At 42.8% G+C, this 20,894-nt stretch overlaps 2 protein-coding genes across 2 annotated transcripts in view; one reads left to right on the top strand and one right to left on the bottom strand.

The window, feature by feature from the left end:
* The window catches only part of Nemf (nuclear export mediator factor), a 49,649-nt gene extending 49,395 nt beyond the window's left edge, over positions 1 to 254 (top strand). Inside the window, exon 33 of the mRNA XM_051146942.1 lies at positions 102 to 254. Coding sequence (XP_051002899.1) covers positions 102 to 179 — 78 coding nt within the window. The 3' untranslated portion in view covers positions 180 to 254. The remainder of the gene's footprint in view (positions 1 to 101) is intronic.
* Positions 255 to 1,473: 1,219 nt separating this feature from the next.
* Klhdc2 (kelch domain containing 2) lies at positions 1,474 to 17,018 on the bottom strand. The gene is made up of 13 exons (XM_051146948.1): positions 16,749 to 17,018; positions 13,112 to 13,191; positions 9,432 to 9,549; positions 7,575 to 7,690; positions 7,220 to 7,301; positions 6,734 to 6,817; positions 5,792 to 5,872; positions 5,657 to 5,715; positions 4,216 to 4,325; positions 3,473 to 3,545; positions 2,410 to 2,497; positions 1,893 to 1,945; positions 1,474 to 1,780 (listed from the first exon to the last, which is right to left on the bottom strand). Exons 1-13 carry the CDS (start codon positions 16,899 to 16,901, stop codon positions 1,657 to 1,659), a joined length of 1,221 nt encoding a protein of 406 aa, XP_051002905.1. The 5' UTR covers positions 16,902 to 17,018; the 3' UTR covers positions 1,474 to 1,656.
* Positions 17,019 to 20,894: the final 3,876 nt, after the last annotated feature.

Here is a 20,894-nt window from a genome sequence, read left to right as displayed (position 1 = left end):
TGGCAAAAGTAGTAAATGCCTTTCTTCTAACATTAAGAGTATTATCCTTAACATGATTTACTATGCAGGGTATAAGAATGTTAAGCACTTTTCTTTTTTAGGACACGGATTTATCAAGAAATATTCCTGGAAAAGTGAAAGTGTCTGCACCTAATCTTCTGCATGTAAAAAGAAAATAGCTGAAATGAAATCCTGAACTGTGAAGAGCCAGTTTTATAGCCTGTGGGAGCGCAGAGATGCAAATAACATGTTAATAGAATGCCCCGTTTTCAAATGAACACACTGCCTTGCTATATCACCAAAAGGACTTAAGATTGTGCTTTTTCCCAAGTTTTATATATATAAACTATTACAATAGGATTTCCTAAAATACTTACGAAAACTTAAAATGATGCACATGTAATTGTTCTACATTTTATTGAAATTCTTGGTTTCACTTCATGATGAGTCCTGACATGGCTCAACTGCATAAACTACTGTATATGCCATCTAATACACATTACAGCCAGTTGAGGTTTTTGTTTGATTTTGTGGGGCAATTAAACATTTAGGATTTGTATCTTGAACATTTTATCAAATGCAAAAAGTAACATGAGAAAATGACAGTTGTTTCCGTGCATTCATATACATTGCTCGCCTTCCACCCTAATTTCTTCCTAGTAATGTCATTAAGTTGTGTGTCATTTTCCCCTACCCTTAGCAGCAGCTATCAAATAGTTAAAAGTATCTTTTGGGGGGGCTTTTTAAGACAGGGTTTCCATGCAGTCTTGGTGGGTATCCTAGAACTCATACTGGAGACCACGAGGTTGGCCTCAGGCTCAGAGATGGTTTGCCTCTGCCTCCCAAGTGCTGGGATTAAAATTGTGTGTCACCACTGCCAGGCTCAAGTGTCTTAACCTATAATAGCATAAGTGCAATTTTTGCTGGGCAGCAGTGGTAGCCGCCAGATCTCCGAGTTCTAGGCCAGCCAAGGTTACACAGAGAACCCGTCTTGAAAAATAATGCATTTTTCTTTTAGACTTATCACTAAAGATTTCTGGCCCAGTTTTCTTCTGGCTCCTATCAGAATGGAGAATAAAGTTATACATTATCTCTCCCTCATGAGGTACAAACTGCCACTTTGTAAACATGACCATACATCCCAGGACTATACCAACACATTAAGGTGAAATACTAAATTATTTGCAGCTTGGGCTATATAAGACTCATTCTCTCATTGCCACCACCACCACCACACACACACCCAGGTGTGATAGCACATTTTTAATCCTAGCACTCGAAAGGAGGCTAGACTATTGATTCAAGACCAGCATTGGCTACATAGGTGAAAGGCTAAACTTCTATAGATACATTACATCCAAATTTTCAAAAGATAAATGTAAAAAGAAAGGTATGCCCATTATTGGTATAAAAAGCCAAAACAGATATATATATATATAATTTTTTTTTTTTACTTTAACAGTGGACAGGTGCTGATGTTAAATACATTTATTGTAAACTTTAGACACAAAAATAGGTTCTCTAGGCCATTCACATGCAAATAAAACCCAGGCTGCAAACTACAACAATGCATATAATTATACAAAGGATGCCACTCTGTGACAAATACAGGGTTATTTTCCATGCAAGTAGACCAGAAGTGTTAACTACAGAACCTTATGATCCAGAAGTGTTGTTACTACCGAACCTCTGATTAACACTGTGCAGTAAGTGCTTTGGAAGGCAGTTCCACGAGTTGGCTAGCATTTCTTTAAAACAAATGACTGCTTCTAAGCTTAGCCTGAAAGTGGACAAGGAAAGAAAAAAACAACTTTACTAAGTAGTACATTAACTTGAATGAAAACTCACTATTGTCTTTTATACCTAGTACCAAATACCTGGTAAGAACTTACCGTACAAGAGATTTTGGTTGAACTGAAAATATAAGTACTTCATTACTGTGTGCCTGGAAAAAAAAAAAGGAATATGTTAAAATGTAAGTGCTACACGCAGGCTGGTGCAGTATGCGCCTGTAAACCCAGCTCTAGGGGACAAAGGCAGGAGAGAACTGGGCAAGAGTATGTAGCTCAGTAGTACAGTGCTACCTAGCATGCACAGACCTTGTGTTTGGTACTAAGCAACGCAGGAAAGGGGGTCTGGAGAGACAGATGGCTGAGCTGTTAAGGCTGCTCCTCCAGCAGAGCCCAGTTGGGAGTAACAACAAACCTGCAGTCCCACTCTAGAGGATCAATAACCTCTTTTGATCTCCATTGAGAGTTTCATGCTCTTAGATCCCCAAGACCCCCATGATAGGAGGACAGAATTAAATACAAGTATCGTCCTCATCCGTAGCACACATGCATGTATGGCTGCACATACAAAATGTTATCTTTCAAAATATGTGCTCAGTAGCAGTGAGGGTGTACTTACAGCTCGGTGATGTACGAGGAGATTGTTTGCACAACCACCAAAAACAATGACTTCTCCTTCGTCACTTGCACAAGCTGTATGCCATAACCTACATGTAAAACAAAACCCTGAGTTCAATGTAACTCAAAAATCCAAACTGATGACTTTAAATTACACAGTAGAGCTGGTGATAGAAAGATTTCAGGGTAGTTCAGACCAATATGGTAAGAAATCCAATCTCGTGGAAAAGCAGCTTTTTATAAGGCTGGCCTTGGTGGCGCACACCTTCAATCCAAGCACTCTGCAGGCACAGGCAAGCGGATCTCAGGGAGTACCAGGCCAGTCTGGTCTACATAATGAGTTCCAGGCCAGGCAGAGCTACATAGTGAGGAGTTTTAACCAAACAATCTAGGTCTTTGCTGGCAATAAAAATCTTCTAGGGCCTAAGCAGTGGCAAGGTGAGATGGCCTCATACGCAGCGCCTGAGAAAACACTGGTTACCAAAGCTCTCTAAGCTGATAATTCTGTGCAAAGTCCTTTTTACCACATGTCTTAGCAGCATGAATTTACTTTAAATGCCAATGCTAAATAGGTAAACTGCCTGTACCAATTCCTTTTGGGGATTAAGAAGAAGAATATCCTATCAGTTTTTAAAAAGAAAACAACAACGTCCTTAAGAGTGTCTCATGTAGCTCAGAGCTGGCCTTGATCTGCGTCTGCTGCTTTCCGGCTTCTAAAGGCTGGGATTCCAGGTATGTGCCTCCTTACCTAGCTTTTTTTTTCCTCCCTGCCTTTAAAAAATTTGACTTACTCTTTCTTGAATAATGCTACTACAAACCAATAAATGATTCTTGGTTTTCCCCCATGAACATTTTTGAAAAATTTAAAACATTACCAGTCTCAGTCTTCTTCATACAGACAGTGGGAACGCAAGCTTTGGACATTTAGGTAATGCTAGTTGGCTTCCTTTTGGAAAGTATGCTAAACAGTAAGTTCCAAGATTTTCCTAAAACCCAGCCAAAGCATCCTCGGTTCTTACCAGTCCTCTATAAACCCTTGTTAGTTGTTATGAGGTAGTCCATACCTTGGTTTCTCAGTATAAGGATGATTAAACTGAATCCATTCATTTTTACTGATACAGTAAGTCCAGGCATCACCTGATTAAAAAAAAAAAAAGGCTATGAAGAATGTCCATCCTGTTAGTGTGACACTTAAGGGCACAGTTTTAGCAAGAAGTACAATAACTCAAATCCTATTCCCTGTGGTTAAGACCACTCATGTACAACCTTTCAGCGGGAATTTTAAGTGGTCCAAGTCATTTTTTCCACCAGTCGTATGTATTTAGGTCATAATATGTGCAATTATAAGGTGTTATAGATCAAAATTCATACACAAACCTGAAAGGATACAGCTAGGATTGTCTCAGTAGTATTACTTGTTGGAGTAGTTTTTCCTCCTGGCCCCAAGCTCCCAGAATAAAGACTTGTGAGATACAAAATATATTTACAAATACCTAGGCCATATAGCTGAGCTCTTTTTTGACTCAGCTTCAAATAACCCATTTATACTAATGTACATTCTGCCGTGTGGCTGGCTACCTCTCTGCTCAGGTACCAAGTGTCAGTCCTCACATCTTCTCAGGCCAATCTTCTATGCCTGGCTCTATCCCACAATCCTTTCTGCCTACCGGATGTCCCACCTTCTACCCTTTCCTGTAAACCACAGGTTTAATTGACAGGCAATGCCATACAATACACAAGATATTCTTTCTACATAACTACTAATGCATAATTATGATATGCAACTATATGTATTTAAAGGACTCACTTAGTGGCTGTTTTTCAGTGGTAAATCCTCCAAAGAGAAAAAGGTGATCTGAAGAGACTGGTGTCAGTGAGTGCCATGATCGGCCAACGGGGCATATGCCTTGTGGAATTCTAAATATAATAAATAGTTATAATTTATGTTTAGAGTCAGGAGATAAATCAAAATAAAGTGCTTGAAAACCCAAGTTCTATCCCCAGAACCTACACATTTAAAAGAGGGGTGGAGGTCAAGCTTGACGCATGCTTGCAGCCCTACTGCTGAGGAGGTGAGCCCCGAGAGTGTGCTAGCCTATCCTACTAGGCAAGTCCCATGCCACGAGAGACCTGGTCCCAAGAGGAAAAATAAGAAGATTCACAGTAGAATCCTAGCACTTGGGAGGCTGATGTAGGCTTCACAAGTTTGAGGGGGGCACTAGAGAGCAACAGTATTAAAAGCTGAGTTCCATGCTATCCTATACTGTATTATAAGGCCCTGTCACAAGAATGAACAAACTACCCTAAAATACAAATGGTAGACAGAGCCGGGTGTGGTGATGCCCATCTTTAATCCCAGCACTCGGGATGCAGAGGCAGGTAGATCTCTGTGAGTTTGAGGCCAGCCTGGTCCACAAAGCCCATCCAGGACAGCCAAGATTACACACAGAAACCCTGTCTCGAAAAACCAAAACCAAACAAAAAACAGTAGTCAACACTCCACATGCACACATAATCAACCTTACACATGAAATCTATGTTTAAAGCAGACACCAGAGAGAAATGCGGATTTAAAATGCATATAGGTCATCAGAAAAAGAAAAGTTGAAAAAGGCTTCGGAAGTGGCTCAGCAGGTAAAGTATTTACCATAAAATGTATGAGGACCATTAAGATCCCCAGCACCTGAATGAGTAACGAGGACACGGTAGCCTAGTTCTAAGTGTATGCTATGGCACTTAAGGCTACAATGAGATCCTCCAAGCAAGCTGACTAGCCAGCCATATTGGCAAGCTCTGGGTTCAGTTGAAAGACCCCTTCCTCAATGGTACAGTAGTGTTTGAAGACCCCCAATGTGTTAGCTTTGGACCTATACACACCTATATACACGGCATGCACCCCATGTACATCACAACATACATCCTGTATGCACATCTTATATCCAGACACATGCTAAAAAGAGAAGCGTCTCAGTATTATCTACATACTTTATACGGAACTATATTCTCTGAAGGCAGAATCAACTTTAGACATTTTCTTTCAGCAAACATTGAACACATGCTGTACCAGGCACATAGTTAGGGAAACTAGAAATAAAAACAAAATTCCTCCCTTAAGGACCCCAGTAATCATGTTAACTTAAATCTACAAATTACAGAAGCTTGAGGCACGTTTAGTACATACTAATAGGGAATGGGTTTGGGGTCTGAAATGTACCTTGAAAAGCTTTTCTAAATAACGTAATACTTACAATTCATTCCACTCCCATGTATCCAGATTAAGATAGTGAAGATCATTCATTCTAGCATCCTAAAAAAGAGAAGCTAAGTTCGTTATCATTTGCAGCACCTAAAAGCAAGCCATTAGAAACTGTTCATATACTCACTCGGTATCTGCCGCCAAACACAAAGCCCTTGTTTCCAACAGTTGCACAGGCGTGGGCAGCACGAGGTGAAGGTGCTTTACCCTATTAAAAAAGTATAAACAACTTCATAAACATATGAAGTTTATAAACAGGAAAATACCAATCTTTTCTGATACCATAAAAAGAATATGCCAGATCCTTGGGCACTAGAGAGCAACAGTATTAAAAGTTGATACTACAACCGAGTATTTTAGTATTTCTGAGACTGTTTTTTTGTTTGTTTTTGTTTTTCAAGACAGGGTTTCTCTGCGTAGCCTTGGCTGTCCTAGACTCATTTTGTAGACCAGGCTGGCCTTGAACTCCAAGTGATTCACCTGCCTCTGCTTCCTGAGTGTTGGGATTAAAGGCGAGCACCACCACGCCCAGCTCAGAGACTGTTACTGAATGAACTAGTTACTATGTCAGAATAGTTTTGGGGTTTTTGTTTTGTTTTTGACTGGCACATCAAATAGTATCTTTAAAAGAAAAAAATAACCAAGAAGAGACTTGATACCCTATGAGCATATACAGGGGGAGGAAGTCTCCCTCAGTCACAGTCATGGGGGGGGGGGGGAGGAGTAAGGGGAAATGGGAGGGAGGGAGGAATGGGAGGATAAAAGAGAGGGGATAACTATTGAGATGTAATATGAATAAATTAATAAAAATAAATAAATAAATAAATAAATTTTTGAATAAAAAAATAAAAGAAAAAAATAATAATCTTTAACTTTCAATTTAAAGCTCAATTTAGTTACTAGCAAATGAAGGTACCATATAGATTCTACGCTTCTGTTAAACTTCTGAGGTTTGTATGTACTTTGAAAGCAACAAAGCTACAAATGGCCTCATTACAGAAAGCAAGAGTGAACTGTCAGCTTCTGGTGTACCCTTTCTCTAAATACACTTCATTCTTCAGTAACTCACGGTGGTGATGGGCTGGCTCCAGGCAAATGTTTCCGTGTCTAAAATATGTACATGATCATTCCATCCTCTTGGATGACTTGAATTCTACAGAAAAAAAAAAAAATCTATGTTATTTTAAAAATACTGTTTATAAAATTATGCAACCCTGGCTTGCCCAGTTTATTAACAAGTAAAATAAACAATAAAACTACTAGTGAATATAAAATTGTTTCTGGGTTGGAAGGAAGACTCAGCTGGTAAGGTACTTGCTGCTAAGCCCTGATGGTCTAAGTTGAATCCTCAGAACCCACATCATGGAAGGAGAGAACCAATTCCCCTAATTTGTCCTCTGATTTTGACATGGACACTGTGTCACACTTGCACTAAGGTATACCTCACACATACAAAAATAAAATTTCAAAATATAAGTAAATTTCAGAAAGTAAAAACAAAACAGTGCATTTTTCAACATACTAAGTAGGCATGTGCAAATATGAAAATACGAACCCAAAAAGATGTCTCATCAAATTCAAAAGTTCCCAATACTTTATCTTCAGGCAAATATCCATATCCTCCAAAAAATATTAACCTGTTTGACATAAAACCAAACATTAAAGATTTAGGTGTCTGAAGGCAAGGACATAGGACTTTTAAAATCTTTATATATGGAATGAGTTGAGTACGTTCATGAAAATATTCAAATAATAATGCTTAAATATGACTAGTTTTTAGGTGCTAAATGAACTCGTGTATTAATTTACTATGTGAATATGCTCCATGCTTATTTATAATGCTGATTGGGGTACTTACAGGGTAACTACATTCTGCACAAAAGGCCAAACCTACAGTGCTTCTAACGTACTTGTTTTTATATACCCAGACACCAAGTTTGTCCTTTGATGACGGAGGAATTCCTTGGCAGTCAATCCTTTCCCACTGTAACACTCTGTCTGCAGATCTTGAATCCAGCATGTAGAACTGTTAGAAGCAGTAATTTCAGTTAGTTTTGGTTATATAGAAAACTTGGTCCTGACATTTGTTTTAAACTGTATTTTGTCATAAACGTGCTGAGCCTGACTGCAGACTGGCTGCCACACCGATTCAGGCCAAGATTATGAATTTACAACAGAATGTAAATTACTTAAATCACTAGCAGTAAACTCGTTCAGCTACGTTTGCTTTCATGAGCTACAGTCTACAGCAAAGGAATTAGCTAAGTGTTCATTTACATCTTGGCAGAAGCTCCCTAGCTTTGCCTAACTTTAGATAAGGAGTTTGAATTTTGCTGTTTTTCAATTAATTGGTTGAGTAATTTATAGCAGGACCATGTTACCAAAAAAACTAGGGTCTTAGAATTCAACCTAACATATCTTCCTGCCTAATTAATTCTAGAAGCTAAAAGATCAGTCAATACTTAAAAAGGTTAAATACTCAGAGTTGGCCAGATTGCTCAGTGGTTAGAGCACTAATTGCTCTTCCAGAGGACTTTGGTTTGATCCCCAGCACCCACCCACACGGGAGCGTACAACAGTCTCTAACTCCAGATCCAGGGGATCTAATAACGTCTTCAGGCCTCCTCAGGCACCAGGCATACATGTGGTGCAAAAACATACACACAGGCAAAATACCCATACACACAGAATAAAAATATATATTAAAAAAAAAAAAGCTACACACTTGAATCCAGGTAACAGAGCACGAACACACACACACACACACACACACACACCACCACACCACACCACACCACACACCACCCCCTCTCACCTTTCTGAGACACATAGGTTTCCTTCTGATATGTAAAACCCTGAACTCCAGCAGAGTTAGTAACTACTAATCATTCTGGAACCCAGCCTCACTCCCTCCTAAGCCTTTTCAGGTTGTATCTACCTATTTCCTCCTGTATCTGCTTTTGTTTCCCTAAGGAAGAAGGCATGGTCTGGAGCATGAGTGACACTACAGTGCTCCTCCCAGGATCTCAAGCCACTAGCATCTCCTTGAATAAAGCATGCCTGCAAGTCTCCACACTGTGACTTCGTACTGTTCAATTCGAGCACTGCCTCTTGTTCTATTCTCGCTTCCAAAGAGCTGGCATTACTGTGCACCAGGCCCTATGCACCTCACCACTGGGTGGCTATCCTGCAGCCGTCTCTTCCAGACTGTGAGCTCCTCAACTTACCAACTGCACCACTCATCTCTCCTGTCTCCCATATAAAGTGTTTACTAAATTGCACAACCAGTGAGTTCACAGGAGTGAGTCTACCTATATACCATGTACCTTTCTGAAACTTCATCTGTCTTTTACTGGCATGAAAAGAACAAGTAACATCTTTTTCCATGTGTCTTAGGGCGACATTAGAGGAGTGTTAACATTTACTTTCTAATATTAATTTATCCCTATGACTTTCTGAGTTTATCTTTCACTCGAAACCCTTTGTCTATAATGGTCTTTGAAAATACTTTCTAGTAACACTCACCTACCATTCAGGGTTGTTAGAGCAAGTAATTGAGAGCACCAAGCCAAAATACCTAGGAAGTTACTACACAGAGGCTACTAGCTTTGGTTTTACAAAGGTATAGTAAACACACTGGTCAAGAAAATACTGCAATGCATGTTCTCACCACAATCAAGTACACAGGATATTCAACGTTAGAAATATGAGGTTGAATGTGAGGATGCAGAAAACTGCCTCAAACAATAATCCTTAGGAACACTAACCTTGTTTGTATTGCCTCTTGAGTGGTGCCCTCCAAACAAGTACAACACCCTGTCTACGCACACAGCACAGCTCCCAGACATAGAAGGAGGAACATCACCTTCGGTGTTGATTTTTTTCCTAAAAGGAGACAAGTTTCCCAGAGGGTAAGAAATACAAGGTTTACAAACTATGTTCCCACAATAAGAAAAAGGAAGCTGGTGATGTCTAAGGTCTCTCCTAGCTATAACCCATGGGACCAGTTTTCCTGCTTTTAACCTGTCCAGACAGTGGGAGATGGCCTTACACACAGGTAGAATGAAAGGCTCTGAAACTGATTTTTAAGGTTAGTTATTGAAATGAAAATTGGGAATAAAAGGATTAGAAATATCAAGAGAATTGACCATATCGTAATGTTTGTTACTTGTATTTGGAGTTGCACCAAGGTTTTAGTTCCTAAGACCAATGGATTACTTCTATCCTATAAAAGTAAGAAAGCCAGATGTTTAAGTACGGTTGCATGAGTTAGCAGTTCTTGCATTATTTCTTGGTAAATAAGGGAGCTGATTTCTTTTTCTTTTTCTTTTTTTTAAGATTTATTTATTTATTTATTTATTATGTATACAATGTTCTGTCTGCATGTACACCTGCAGGCCAGTAGAGGGCATCATTACAGATGGTTGTGAGCCACCATGTGGTTGCTGGGAATTGAACTCAGGAACTCCGCAATAGCAGTCTGTGCTCTTAACCTCTGAGCCATCTCTCCAGCTCCCAGGGAGCTAATTTCTCGCAATTAGATTCAGTCTAACATTTTTTATAAACTGTATTTATATAATGTAGACCTATAATGAGTTTGGGATTAATAGTGAAGTTAGAATAATGTGTAATGATATACGAGTGTAAGTCCTCGTCATGTGAGGGTTGGGGTTATTAATGTGATTAGTAAATTTTCCTCACTGAGTTATGATAATTGTGTATTTTGAGAATAGAGCTGTAATGGTGATATTAATACCCATGAGAATTAGTGAAAGGTCGGATCAAGAGAATAATGATATAGTAATTAATAATTCACCAATAAAATTGATAGAGGAGGGAGGGCTAGGTTAGCTAGACTTGCCTACAGTTCATCAGGCTGCCATAGGCTTCGGGCTAGGATTATACTTCAGCTGTGTATACATTCATAATCTGTGTTAGCTAAACAGAATAGGAGTAATAAGTCAGTCCGTGGGCGATGACTACACCAGTCACTCTTGTAAAGCTTCAAGGGGTTGAATATGAGGGATGCAATGGCTAGTGCTACGCGTCTCACTGGGGAGTATGCAATGAATGATGTTAATCTGTCCTTCTCAAGCTGTTTGCTTTCTGTTTACGGTCCAACTGGCTGGGAGGCCTTTGTTTTACATTTATTGGTGTGCATGTTTGGGCACAGGCATGTCACAGCATATATATGGAGGCCTGCACATCGCAGGTGCTGAAGAGTCTCCCTCTACCATGTGGACTCAGGAAATGCAAACCTGGGTCGGCATGCTTGACAGCAAGGACTTTACTTGCTGGGCTGCCTCAATGGCCCTGTTTTGTTTTAAAGTATATCAAGGACCCAAAAGGAAAACTTCAACATTCCTAGTGCTGACAGATAATTCAATTTTTTTTTTTAATTAAGTCACCTTTTAGTGATTTAAATAAATCCCTATGTAATACTTCCAGTTATGCAGCCCTGCCTGGTCCAGGACAAATCTGCCCACTTCTTTCTCCCTTCAGTGCTAGAATTAAATGAATGTGCCACTGTACTCAGCTTTAGAGATTCACAATATTAACAGTACACCTCAGGTCTCCTGATTACATCATCAGATATTATCACTTTTATCTTTGCTTAGCTTATAATAGGCTTATTTGTTTAAATTCTTAATCTTAAGAAATATGTTAAGCTAGACAGGGGTGGTGCACACCTTTAATCCCAGCACTTGAGAGGCAGAAACAGACAAATCTCTGTGAGTTGGAGGTCAGCCTGGTCTACAGAGTGATTCCAATACAGCCTGGGCTACACAGAGAAACCTTGTCTCTAAAAACAAAACAAAACAAAAGAAAGATAGAAAAGAATTCTTTTGGGAATTTTTCAGTTCTCTTAAAAAAAAAAATTTAGCAGATAGCCCATATTAACCTATTTACTATTTACAAAAATAATTGTGACCTACGTTAATCCAAGTAGAACTACCATTCTGGCTTTAAGACTGACATAAGATAGCAAAGAACCAAAGTCTTTTTGTAGATCAGGCTGGCCTTGAACTCACAGAGATCCACCTGCCTCTGTCTCCCAAGTGCTGGGATTACAGGCAGTACTATCATGCCTGGCTTTTTTTTTTTTTTTTTTAATTATTTTATTTTATGTGTATGGGTATTTTGTCTGCATGTATATGTGTGTGCCTACTGCCCTCAGAGGCCAGAAGAGGACATCAGATCGCCATGTCTGGAGTTACAGGTGGTTGTGAGCCACCAAGTAAAAGATGGGAATTGAACCTGGGTCCTCTGGAAGAGCAGTCAGTTCTCTTAACCACTGAGCCATCTCTCCATTCCCTCTTTTTTATTTTTTGAGACAGGGTTTCTGTGTGTAGCCTTGGCTGTCTTGGACTCACTTTGTAGACCAGGCTGGCCTCAAACTCACAGTGATCTGCCTACCTCTGCCTCCATTCCCTCATTTTCATTTTTAAACAGATCTTCTTTCTTTTTTCCAATTGAGGGGAAAAAAAAAAAAAAAAAAAAAAAAATCAAACCCAGGACCTCATATGGGCTAAGCAAGCACTTTGCCACTCAACTATTAATGCAAGCCAGAAAATAGTACTTTAAAAGAGACTGTTCTCAAAACTTCTTTTGAGCAGATAAAAACAAAGTATGCTTGGGCTGGAGCAATGGCTCAATGGGTAAGAACACTGTTTGCTCTTCTGGAAGACCTGGGTTCGATTCCCAGCACCCATGTCACAGCTCAGAACTGTCTATAATTCCTATTCCAGGGTATCTGACACCCTCACATACATGCAAGCAAAACACCAATGTACATTAAATAAACAAGTTATTAAAAATTATAAACCATGAAAAACCTAGCAATTATGGCAAACTAAAAACCTTTTTCATACCAACCAGGAGCCAGGTGGTAGTGCTCACCTGTAATCCTAGACTTGGGGATGTAGAGGCAGGCGGATTCTGAGTTTGAGGCCAGCCTGGTCTACAGAGTGAGTTCCAGGACTGCTAATGTTACACAGAGGAAAATTGTCTTGAAAATCAAAAAACAAAACAGAAATCAAAATGCCAACCAGACTGCCATCTCAGGTTCTACACCTTCTACCTCATGGTACTGTGACCAGGCCTGACGAGAGGCTTCTAAGCATGACATTATACTAGACAACTGTTCCCAGAAAAGAGCTTAGCACCCTTAGTTACTTAAATGGGCTTTCTAGTATTTTAGAATGTGAGGCACGCCTTTAATGCCAGTACTTTGGACACAGACACAGAGGCAGGGGGATCTCTCTGAATTCAAAACCTGTCTGGACTACGTAGTAAGTTGCAGGGCAGTCAGAACTAAGTAGAGAAACCTTGTCTCAAAAAACAAAAGAACCCCAGCCCCAGCCCCCTACAATGGGCTTTCAACTTCCATTGCAACCTAATTCAAAGTTTTCAGTCACCACCACCCCCAGCCCTAACATCCAGTTACCATCTTCCAGTCTCCATGTTGTAGATCCATAGTTCCTCTCTGGGCAGATAAAAGTCATACAGTCCTCTCACTTGATTACTCTGTGAAGAGCAAGAGAGTTTTCAAATGTAAGTAACTGACATTTTATTTTCAATTCTCACCAGTGTGTTGGGGTGTGTACGTGCTATGGGTAGCACATGTGCCTAAGTGCTCACTGTGTAGAGTCAGGTCTCTCCTATGTATGCACGGGTTCTGAGGACCAAACGCACATCATCAAGGTTGTGCAGTGAGTGTTTTATGAACTGAGCATCACAAGTAACTAATATTTTAAAGAGACATTTTCTGAGTTTTTCTCTTTTTAAGGCACTATTTATGATATTGATCATATAAAATTAAGTTTTATATACTTATTAATATTAAATGAAGTCTCTAGGACCCAGCCACACACAATAAAGCTTCGTGCAGACAGGTCTTCAGCCAGACTTTTGATATAACACTTGCAAATAGTACAAAGTCCACCTGGGGAGTTCCTAAGGCAGAGGTTCTCAACCTTCCTAACGCTGCCGCCCGTGCACACAACTCCTTATATTATGGTGACCCCCCAACCATGAAATTATTTTTGTTGCTACTCTGCAACTTTAATTTTGCTACTATTACGAACTGTAATGTAAATAACTGCTTTCCAGTGGGCATAGGTGACCCCCGTAACATGGTCATTCAACCCCCTCCCCCACATGAGTGGAGACCCACAGGTTGCGAGCTGCTGCCCTAAGGTCATGCTGTATCTTGAACAGAACAGACCTTGTACCCGATTCAGTCACTTGACTTGAGGTGACTTACACGCCCCACCCATACTAACATAGTGTTCTAGTGGAGCTTTTCTTTCGTCCACTCATTCTAAGTGCAAAACTGCAAACATGTATTAACAAAGACCAAGCTCACCAAATGTCCTCAAATTCCTTTATTTAATCCTAACAAAAAGTTATTTCAAGATTGTAAAGTGTAAATAATTTGCCCCAGATTATTGAGCAAGCAGTGGTGGAAATAGGAATTTTCCTTTCCAGTGAGGGCTGCCGTATTTCATTCCTGAATCCTCCCTGGCCACTTTCTGACAAAATACAATAAAAACTACACTTCACTGAAAATGAGTCAGGGTCCAATACGCCTGAAGAGTAAGCACACAGTAACGGGACAGCTAGCTACGTAACTCTTTTCTGCACACTAGAGTGGTGAGAACAGTGAGGGGGAAGACTAGAAAGCAAGCAGTGGCTAACCTGAAGCCGCCAACCTGGCTTGTGGAGACAACACTGGCTGACTACTAGGAAAGAAGCCAGTTTATTGCTTTGATACAGTCTCCAAGGTTTCCTGTGTCTATTCTCAGGGTTGCAACCAAGGCATGTCGAGGCTGCCAGGAGTGGTGGCACACACCTGAAATCCAGCACTGGCGGCAGAGGCTGGTGGATTTCTGGGAGTTTGAGGCCAGCCAGGGCTGGAGACCCTGTCCTTTTTTATTTTTATTTTAGGGGAGGATTGCAGGTTTTGTGCCACCTACTTCATGACAGCGATTCTTCCCTCTCTACCAAACTCGAGGCATCGGGTCCTTATAAACCCACCATCAGAAATGTTCCACTCTGACAGCTTCCCCTCACACTACAAAGGAGTCTTATTCCCATGCCCACACCTGGCTGGGAGAAACAGAAGATCAAGGGTTCAAAGCCAAACTCTATGATGCCACAGCTCAATGCTAATTTTTACAAACATTATTATGAATAGCATAGTTTAGACCAAACTGTGATTGACCAACAGGTCTACATTCCTCAAAGGAATTTACATTTTGAAAAAAGATTCATTTTTGTGTAAGTTTTGTTTGCATGCTTGTCTGTGAAAGCCCTGGGTGCAGTACTCCAAAAGGTCAGGGGGTCCATATCAGATCAGATCATTAGAGTACAGTTGCAAGCTGCCATGTGGGTGTTAAGAATACAGCCCAGAGGCTGGGCGTGGTGGCGCATGCCTTTAATCCCAGCATTCGGGAGGTGAGAGGCAAGACATATCACTGTGAGTTGAAGCCCAGCCTGGTCTACAAAGCTAGTCTAGGACAGCTAAGACTACACAGAGAAACCCTGTCTCAAAACAAACAAACAAACAAACAAACAAACAAAAAAATACAGCCCAGAGGGCTGGAGATGGCCCAGTGGTTAAGAGCACTGTCTGAAGGCTGGGAGTCAGGGGCACACGCCTTTAATCCCAGCACTCAGAAGGTAGAGGCAGGTGGATTACTGTGAGTTCAAGGCCAGCTTTGTCTACAAAGCAGTCTAGGACAGACAGCCAAGGCTACACAGAGAGATCCTGTCTCGAAAACACCAAACCACCAAACAAACAAAAAACAAAAAAAGCACTGCCTGCTGCTCCAGAGGACCCAGGTTCAATTCCCAGCACCCACATGGCAACTCAACTGTAACTCCAGTTACAGGAGATTAGATGCCTTCACACATACATGCTTTTAAAAAAAGGGAATCCAACACTAATATATGATCACTGAGCCATCCCTTCACATCTGGAATTTACGTTTTAATAATGGTCACTACACCTGCTCCCTACCTCTCTGACCTTCTCAACACCAACCTCTAAAAACCTAGCACCTGGAAGCAGGGCACATGATATATTAATTCACATCGGGGAAATAACTAACAGTTAAACCAAATGAAGAGATCAGGACAGGTAATCTCAACATGACCAACCAACTATGACCAGGTCGCCAGTGCCATAAGCTACTCTGTTAGTGGAGTCCCGAAGCAAACATTCGCAGCTCAGGCAAAGAGCACTGGATTTCAAGACAATGCCACGGGGGAGGTCATTGTAACATTAAAATAATATTCACAGTCTCAGTTCAAATGGATCAAATTGAGTGTGCACCAAATGCAATTAAAGAACTAGAGCATACCGTGGAGTTCTAAAACAAGTACACAGTAGAACCAGTGACCACCATTTTAAATAAAAAACAGAGCAGTATTCGCCAGCTCCGGGTAGATCAAGTAGTGCACGTGACTCTAAATAGCTACCTGGTCACAAAAGCCAAAGACTTGCACTCCAATTACCTATGTTGCTGGGGATTCATTGGTTACTGGTGTATTTTTTTTCCCCTTTAATTTTCGTAGTAGGGCCTTCTGAGGAGCAGTCGTTTCTCAGCTGAAACCAGTAAGGAAAATGGCCCTGCGATCAAACAATAGGTTGGCGGGCATCTGCACAGGTGTTGACACCGCAACACCTACCCTTCGGGAAGGCGGAGTAAACTACTCCTGTGGCCTTAGTTTACACAGTGGACAAACAATGTAGTACCTGTTGGCTAACTGGCCCCAGCTCCGGATAGTAGAGCCTTCGTCGGTGACCTGAGCCAAAGGTATAAGCGATTCTTGCAAACTCCTGCCTCCACCCTTTTCAGCAACTTGGGCCATAATCACCCGCTACTCAACCCACACAGTAACAGAGCCTCGTCCCAATCACTCCAAAGACAACAACGCGGAGGAGGTGCGGGGGACAGGCTGACTCATAAGTGCAAGTGAACAGCCCAGGAACCCTGAGTCCATCAGGGCAGGGCGGAAAGATGCTCTCCCGAATGAGCAAGAGGGGCGGCGGCCGCCGCTAGCAGAGCCCCACTGACCTTGTAGCCGCCCCAGACGAACATGTGGCGCCCATCGCTGACGGCGACGTGGCCGCTGCGCTCGGCCGGGCAGGCCAGCTCCATGGCCTCGTAGCTCTCGAAGGCCGGGCCCGGCAGGTCGTCCGCTCGAGCATCTTCGTTGCCATCAGCCATCTTGAGGTTGCACCGAGATTCTCTCCGGCCCCGCAGGCGGGAGACAAAGGAAAGCGGAGCGGCGGCCCGCGGCGCGCAGCCAGCGCTTGGCGACCCGCCTTTCCCGCGCGGCGCCTCCGCCTGCCTCCTGGCCGAGCGCCGGGGCGCGCGCGGGCGGCCGCTGGGGGTCTCGCGGGGACCGCTCGGCGGTCGGGACCTGACACAGAGCGGGCGAGCGGCCGAAGCGGCTCCCACTCGCAGCCCGCCCCGCCTCCGGCCGCTAGGGCCTTGTTTACGCCGTTGCCGGAAGTCGTCCGTGGCGGATAGTGTCCGCGCTCCGGAAGCGCGATAGCCCCCTGCGCGGCTGGTCCACTGGCCGTCGGGTCCTACCGGGGTGTAGTCCTCCCGAGGTCGGGTCCGCTCGTCTCTGAGCCCTACCTCCTGCCTCCGCTTGTTCCACGCCTGGCTAGTTCCTAAGCCATAACAGCCCACCGTTGGGGAAGGAAGACAAATCCTAGCCTCACAATCTGAGCTTTTAATGAGGCCAAATGAAAATTACCAATTTTTAAAACCCAACTCCTCGCCCATAAAAGGCCATAAGGCTGGGCTGAAAAACACTTGAGGTTCCAGGAGCCATCTAAATGGTGGCTCTCCTTGCTGTTTATTTTGTCTTTTCCTTCCTCTCTTCGTTTAGGGCCTGCCAAGTATACACTCAACAACAACAACAAAAGCTTTTCTCATTAATACTCCCCCAGTTACTAGAGATGTGCTTGCTGAGACTCAAGAGTTACAGGCCTGGAGTGGTTCCCAAAAGGACTGTTATTCCAGCACTTGGGAAATGGAGGCAGGAAGAGCCAGAGTTCAAGATCATTATCTGGAAGTGTGAGGTCAGCTGCGCTTCATGCGACCCTAAATGAAACAAAACAACAGCTGGCTGGGATGGAGCAGGCCTTTAATCCCTGCGTTCCGGAGGCTGACCTCTTTGAGCTCAAAGCCAGCCAGGTATACATGAACAACCAGGGCTATGTATCAAAAAACAGACATGTGTGACTGGCTCTCACTTGCAGTATCAACGTTTTATTTCATTCAAATCCACTTCATATATAGCGCTCATTTATTGTGTATGGAATAAATGCCTTTCTGGTGTTTGTTTGTTTGTTTATTCTGAGACACTGTCTCACCACCTTTATCTTTGAAGTTTGGATTACCAACATGAGCTACCACGTTGGCTTACATGTTCTTTCTTACAGGCTTATGCCCTCACAGCACAGTGAAAGGCTTCGTAGTCTTTAACAGTAACTATTATTTCTACCCTCTCCAACAAAGACTCAGACCAGATGTGTGAAACTTGCTTCTCCAAATGTGGAGAGCTGCCCTTAGCTGGAACCCCCAAAGGATTCTCCTGCTTTTGAGGCCTTTCAGAGATGGCCTGAATATATTTAGAGATGGTCAGGATATATTTAAAGTGCACTGTAAGAATAGTGGCCTCTTTCCTTCCTTCCTTCCTTCCTTCCTTCCTTCCTTCCTTCCTTCCTTCCTTCTTTTTATTGTTGTTTGGTTGTTTTTGAGCCAGGGTCTCTTTACATAGCCCTGGATGTCCTGGAACTCACTGTGTAGACCATGCTGGCCAGCCTCCAACTCATAGAGGTTCATCTTCCTCTGATTTCAAAGTGCTAGGATCAAAGCTATGTGCCACCATGCCCGGTTTCAGTAGGCTTTTCCTGACCATGACTACCATCATCCGGGTTGCCCGGGCAATGTTGCCATGGAAGAGAGTGTGACCCTGGTGCCCACAAGTGTTATGCCGAATGGGCCTTCCTCACCTACCATTATGAGAGACAGCCACATGGTGAAATAGCCTTGCTGCTGCTGCCCAGGATGTGTACTGCCAAAGAGAGATTGGGCAGTGTTCCTACTAGCCTTATTGTGTCTCTAGAGATAAACATGGCTCTAGAGATGAAAATCTAGCACCAAGTTCCTTTGGGAGGTAGAAGACACCACATCATTGGCCATAACTTCTCAGACTGCAAGTCTGTCTGTAATGTGGATGACCAGTCTGAACTGAAGCTGAGGCTTGTGAGACAATCTACCCACAGTGCAGAACAAGTTGCCCTCGGGAGTCTAGAGCATGCAAGTGGGTGTTTTCCCGTGACAACAGCCTTGTCCCAGATGAGCTGCACTTGGACAAGAAAAATGTGATCGTGTTGTAAGGTAGCCACCAGAGAAGACAGCTGGGACATGAATTTAAGCCAATAGAAAGTCGTTATTAGCCAGCCAGTGACTACTCTGGGTGTGTGGGATCCCAGTGTAGCATTGAGATTTTCTCAAGACTGGGTTTTTTTGTTTTGCCTTTTTTTTTTTTTTTTTTGAGGCAGGGTTTCTCTGTGTAGGCCTGGCTGTCATGAAACTCACTTTGTAGACCAGGCTGGTGCCTCAAACTCACAGAGATCCACCTCCCTCTGCCTCCCAAACACTGGGATTAAAGGTGTGAACCACTACCCATCCTCAGAGTGAGCTTTTAAACAGGAAAGCCATGGATTAACATACCTAGTTAAGAACAGTTAGCCAGAAGCAGAACTACAGAAACCAAAAGGCAAGGTTAGTACATTTAAGGACTTTGCCAGAACTATGGGCTTTGATGGATTAAGTCTTTGTTTTGTTTTTTCCTTTGGACAGGTTGTGCTGTCTACATGCTCAGTTTTATGTCCTGACTGGCACTTCCACCATGGAGTCAGTTGTGCCAAGGTCTGGGGCCCTGTTAGAGTGGGAGCTGAGGGTGAGGCTCACTACATAGAGTGTTTGCACAGCATGCATGGAGTTGGGGGTTCAATCTATAGCAGCACATAAACTAGCCATGGCAGGGTTGTCAATCCAGCACTTGGGAGGTAGGAACAAAGGGATCAAAAGTTTAAGGTAGCCGGGCATGGTGGCGCACACCTTTAATCCCAGCACTTGGGAGGCAGGGTAGGCGGATTGGTGTGAGTTCGAGGCCAGCCTGGTCTACAAAGTGAGTCCAGGACAGCCAAGGCTACACAGAGAAACCCTGTCTCAAAAAAACAAAACAAAACAAAACAAAAAACAAACAAAAACCCCCCACAGAAGTTCAAGGTTATCCTTGGTTGTTATCCTTGGTTGTGTAGTGAGTTGAGAGCCAGCCTGAGCTCCAGGAAATGCTGCCTCAGGCAACAAAACCACCAGGTGTAGTGGTGCATCCCCGTAATTTACCCCGTACTTGGAAGGATCAGGAGGAGATCAGCCTCAGCTACCAGAGTCCCTGTCCCAAAAGGAAAAACAGAAGGGCTGGCATGATGCTCTGTGGGTAAGGTGCTTTCTATACGAGCATAAGAACCAGAGTGCAGAGCGCCACGCCCACGTGAAAAGCTGCATATCTGCAATCCCAGCACTGAGGTGTGGCGACTAGGTGATCCTACGGGCTTATTGGGCAGTCAGTCCTAGACAGTCAGCTAGCTTCAAGGTCAATGAAAGACCTTACCTCAAAAAACAAGGTTGAGGGCTCACAATATGGTTTAGCGGATAAAAGTGCTGTGCAAGCCTGATTATCTGAGCCCCAGGACCTATGTGTATTAATCAGTTATCTAAAGAAGCAAAACTGATAGAATTAATATATTCAGATATATAATACATGAATATATGTACAGCTATGATTTATTAGGGCGGCTTACGAAGGCTGTGCTCTGAGTAGTCCAACAATGGCTGTCTCTCAATGGCCAAGGATGGGGCAGTTGTTCGATGAGACCAGATGTGTCTCAGCAGTCCCAATCTGGTGCTTGAGTCTCAGAGGATTCCTAGAGAGCTGCCAGACTTCAGCCCATGTTGGAACCCTGAAGAAGTAGGTTCCAAGACCAGCAAAGGAATTTCTCAGCAGCAGGATAAACTTCCAGCAAGACTGAAGACAAGCAGGCAAAGAGCGAACGCCCCCTTCTTCCCTCTTCTTTTATGTGGGCCACCACCAGAAGGTATGGCCCAAATTTAGAGTGGGTCTTCTGACCTCAA

Source organism: Acomys russatus, chromosome 1 (assembly GCF_903995435.1).
Source record: "Acomys russatus chromosome 1, mAcoRus1.1, whole genome shotgun sequence".
In the NCBI taxonomy this organism is placed as follows: Eukaryota; Metazoa; Chordata; class Mammalia; order Rodentia; family Muridae; genus Acomys; species Acomys russatus.
The sequence above is the reverse complement of the archived record's forward strand: the minus strand, read 5'-3'. Positions and strand labels throughout refer to the sequence as shown.

Bases quoted from the DNA above. Each gene is read 5' to 3' on its own strand.
- Klhdc2 (XM_051146948.1), bottom strand. From the start codon at position 16,901: ATGGCTGATGGCAACGAAGATGCTCGAGCGGACGACCTGCCGGGCCCG. The intron at 9,550-13,111 runs GTAACTGGATGT...GTCTCCTTTTAG, and splicing joins AACATGGAGACTGGAAGATG to GAAAAAAATCAACACCGAAG. The intron at 5,716-5,791 runs GTGAGTATATGA...TCTCTTTTTTAG, and splicing joins TGTTTGGCGGCAGATACCGA to GATGCTAGAATGAATGATCT.